The sequence below is a fragment of the Labrus bergylta genome, unplaced genomic scaffold (assembly GCF_963930695.1).
Source record: "Labrus bergylta unplaced genomic scaffold, fLabBer1.1 SCAFFOLD_154, whole genome shotgun sequence".
In the NCBI taxonomy this organism is placed as follows: Eukaryota; Metazoa; Chordata; class Actinopteri; order Labriformes; family Labridae; genus Labrus; species Labrus bergylta.
Window position 1 is genome coordinate 37,501 of NW_027077246.1, and position 4,257 is coordinate 41,757.

The 4,257-nt window shown below is 43.9% G+C and overlaps 1 protein-coding gene across 1 annotated transcript in view; it reads left to right on the forward strand.

Moving 5' to 3' along the window:
• Positions 1-52, forward strand: part of LOC110003129 (phospholipid-transporting ATPase IA) — a 27,604-nt gene extending 27,552 nt beyond the window's left edge. Inside the window, exon 4 of the mRNA XM_065952287.1 lies at positions 1-52. This exon is cut by the window's left edge and continues 76 nt beyond it. Within this exon, the coding sequence (XP_065808359.1) occupies positions 1-16 (16 nt within the window). The 3' untranslated portion in view covers positions 17-52.
• Positions 53-4,257: the final 4,205 nt, after the last annotated feature.

Below are 4,257 nucleotides of genomic sequence, written 5' to 3' on the forward strand. Positions count from 1 at the left end.
TCAAAGAGATTATTGAGGATCTGGTAAGACTAGAATCAGACTTTGTTTCTCTTCAGCCGGCGTCCTCTGTACGGTATAGAAACGTTCTGTTGGAACCGAGCAGAAACCTGAAGTGTAAGATCCTGATCCACACACACACAATCATTACACACACACACACACACACACACACACAATCATTACACATACACACACACACACACACAATCATTACACACACACACACACACACAATCATTACACACACACACACACACACACACACACAATCATTACACACACACACACACACACACACACACACAATCATTACACACACACACACACACACACACAATCATTACACATACACACACACACACACACAATCATTACACACACACACACACACACACACACACACACAATCATTACACATACACACACACACACACACAATCATTACACATACACACACACACACACACACACACACAATCATTACACACACACACACACACACACACACAATCATTACACATACACACACACACACACACACAATCATTACACATACACACACACACACACACACACAATCATTACACATACACACACACACACACACACACACACAATCATTACACATACACACACACACACACACACACACAATCATTACACACACACACACACACACACACACACACACACACAATCATTACACATACACACACACACACACACACACACACACACACTCAATCATTACACATACACACACACACAATCATTACACATACACACACACACACACACACACAATCATTACACATACACACACACACACACACACACACACACAATCATTACTCACACACACACAATCATTACACATACACACACACACAATCATTACACATACACACACACACACACACACACAATCATTACACATACACACACACACACACACACACACAATCATTACACATACACACACACACACAATCATTACACATACACACACACACACACACACACACACACACAATCATTACTCACACACACACAATCATTACTCACACACACACACAATCATTACTCACACACACACACACACACACACAATCATTACTCACACACACACACAATCATTACACATACACACACACACACACACAATCATTACACACACACAAACACACAATCATTACACACACACACACACACACACACACACACACACAATCATTACTCACACACAATCATTACACATACACACACACACACACACACACACACACAATCATTACTCACACACATAAACACACAATCATGACACACACACACAATCATTACACATACAGACACACGCACACACACACACACACACACACACACACACACACACACATAAACACACAATCATTACTCACACACACACAATCATTACACACACACACACACAATCATTACTCACACACACACACACACACACACACACACACACACACACAATCATTACACACACACACAATCATTACACACACACACAATCATTACACATACACACACACACACACACACACACACACAATCATTACACATACACACACACACACAATCATTACACATACACACACACACACACACACACACACACAATCATTACTCACACACACACAATCATTACTCACACACACACACAATCATTACTCACACACACACACACACACAATCATTACTCACACACACACACAATCATTACACATACACACACACACACACAATCATTACACACACACAAACACACAATCATTACACACACACACACACACACACACACACACACACAATCATTACTCACACACAATCATTACACATACACACACACACACACAATCATTACTCACACACACATAAACACACAATCATGACACACACACACAATCATTACACATACAGACACACGCACACACACACACACACACACACACGCACACACACACACACACACACACACACACACACACACACACACACACACACACACACACAATCATTACTCACACACACACACACACACACACACACACACACACACACACACACACACACAATCATTACACACACACACTGATTTCCGAGGTCACAGCTGTGCCCACAGCACGCTTTCTGTCAATTAACCCAGATTACGGGCTGCTCGTGCACTAACAAACACAGCGTGCGCCCTCAGAGGAGTGGGAGAGGAGGTTTTTCTGCTTTCTGTTTGGTGGTGGTCCTGGGTGATCCTGTTTGGTGGTGGTCCTGGGTGATCCTGTTTGGTGGTGGTCCTGGGTGATCCTGTTTGGTGGTGGTCCTGGGTGATCCTGTTTGGTGGTGGTCCTGGGTGATCCTGTTTGGTGGTGGTATCTGGGTGATCCTGTTTGGTGGTGGTCCTGGGTGATCCTGTTTGGTGGTGGTCCTGGGTGATCCTGTTTGGTGGTGGTCCTGGGTGATCCTGTTTGGTGGTGGTCCTGGGTGATCTGCCCCCCTCTGTCCTGACTCGGTATGGGTGACCCTGCAATGCGATCCTCTCTGGACAGATTCTATTAGCTTCTCTCCCTGAAGGGACCAGCACAGCACTTTCTGCCTGTTGTGAAAAACATGAGAGCTCTCTGAAGGTCACCTGCACACACACTGCACACACACACACACACACACACACACACACACACACACACACATACACACACACACACACATGCCTGCACACACACGCTGTCCCTCACAAGTTGACCTGACAGGGCGCCATCGACCCTCAACTTCATGAATGTTCTTCACATCTCTCTGAAACACACACACACATCTCTCTGAAACACACACACATCTCTCTGAAACACACACACATCTCTCTGAAACACACACACACATCTCTCTGAACACACACACACCTCTCTGAAACACACACACATCTCTCTGAAACACACACACATCTCTCTGAAACACACACACATCTCTCTGAAACACACACACACATCTCTCTGAAACACACACACATCTCTCTGAAACACACACACATCTCTCTGAAACACACACACATCTCTCTGAAACACACACACACATCTCTCTGAAACACACACACATCTCTCTGAAACACACACACACATCTCTCTGAAACACACACACACATCTCTCTGAAACACACACACATCTCTCTGAAACACACACACACATCTCTCTGAAACACACACACATCTCTCTGAAACACACACACATCTCTCTGAAACACACACACACATCTCTCTGAAACACACACACATCTCTCTGAAACACACACACACATCTCTCTGAAACACACACACATCTCTCTGAAACACACACACACATCTCTCTGAAACACACACACATCTCTCTGAAACACACACACACATCTCTCTGAAACACACACACACATCTCTCTGAAACACACACACATCTCTCTGAAACACACACACATCTCTCTGAAACACACACACACATCTCTCTGAAACACACACACATCTCTCTGAAACACACACACATCTCTCTGAAACACACACACATCTCTCTGAAACACACACACACATCTCTCTGAAACACACACACCTCTCTCTGAAACACACACACCTCTCTCTGAAACACACACACATCTCTCTGAAACACACACACACATCTCTCTGAAACACACACACCTCTCTCTGAAACACACACACATCTCTCTGAAACACACACACCTCTCTCTGAGTCAGAGGAAGCCTCAGCTGGAGGAGAGGAAACATGGTTCTTTCTTCCTGTGCTGCTCAGCGTCTCTATTAGCAGGTTAATCAAGGCAACACTGCAGATGCTCCTCACTTTCTCTTTCAGTCCTCAGAGACCTGAGCCTGCAGTATTTATGCATCACCTCTGTATGCTGCTCTCCATCCTCTGTGCTGTGATTACTCAGAGAGAAGGAGCCAGACAGAATATGTGGAGAAGTTCCTTCAAAATAAAATACAGACTTCTCCTAAAGTAAAGACAGAGTCAGCAGCTTGTTCCTTCAAAATAAAATACAGACTTCTCCTAAAGTAAAGACAGAGTCAGCAGCTTCCTCCTTCAAAATAAAATACAGACTTCTCCTAAAGTAAAGACAGAGTCAGCAGCTTCCTCCTTCAAAATAAAATACAGACTTCTCCTAAAGTAAAGACAGAGTCAGCAGCTTGTTCCTTCAAAATAAAACACAGACTTCTTCTGAAGTAAAGACAGATTCAGCAGATGGTTGTTGTTGAATTGTTCTGG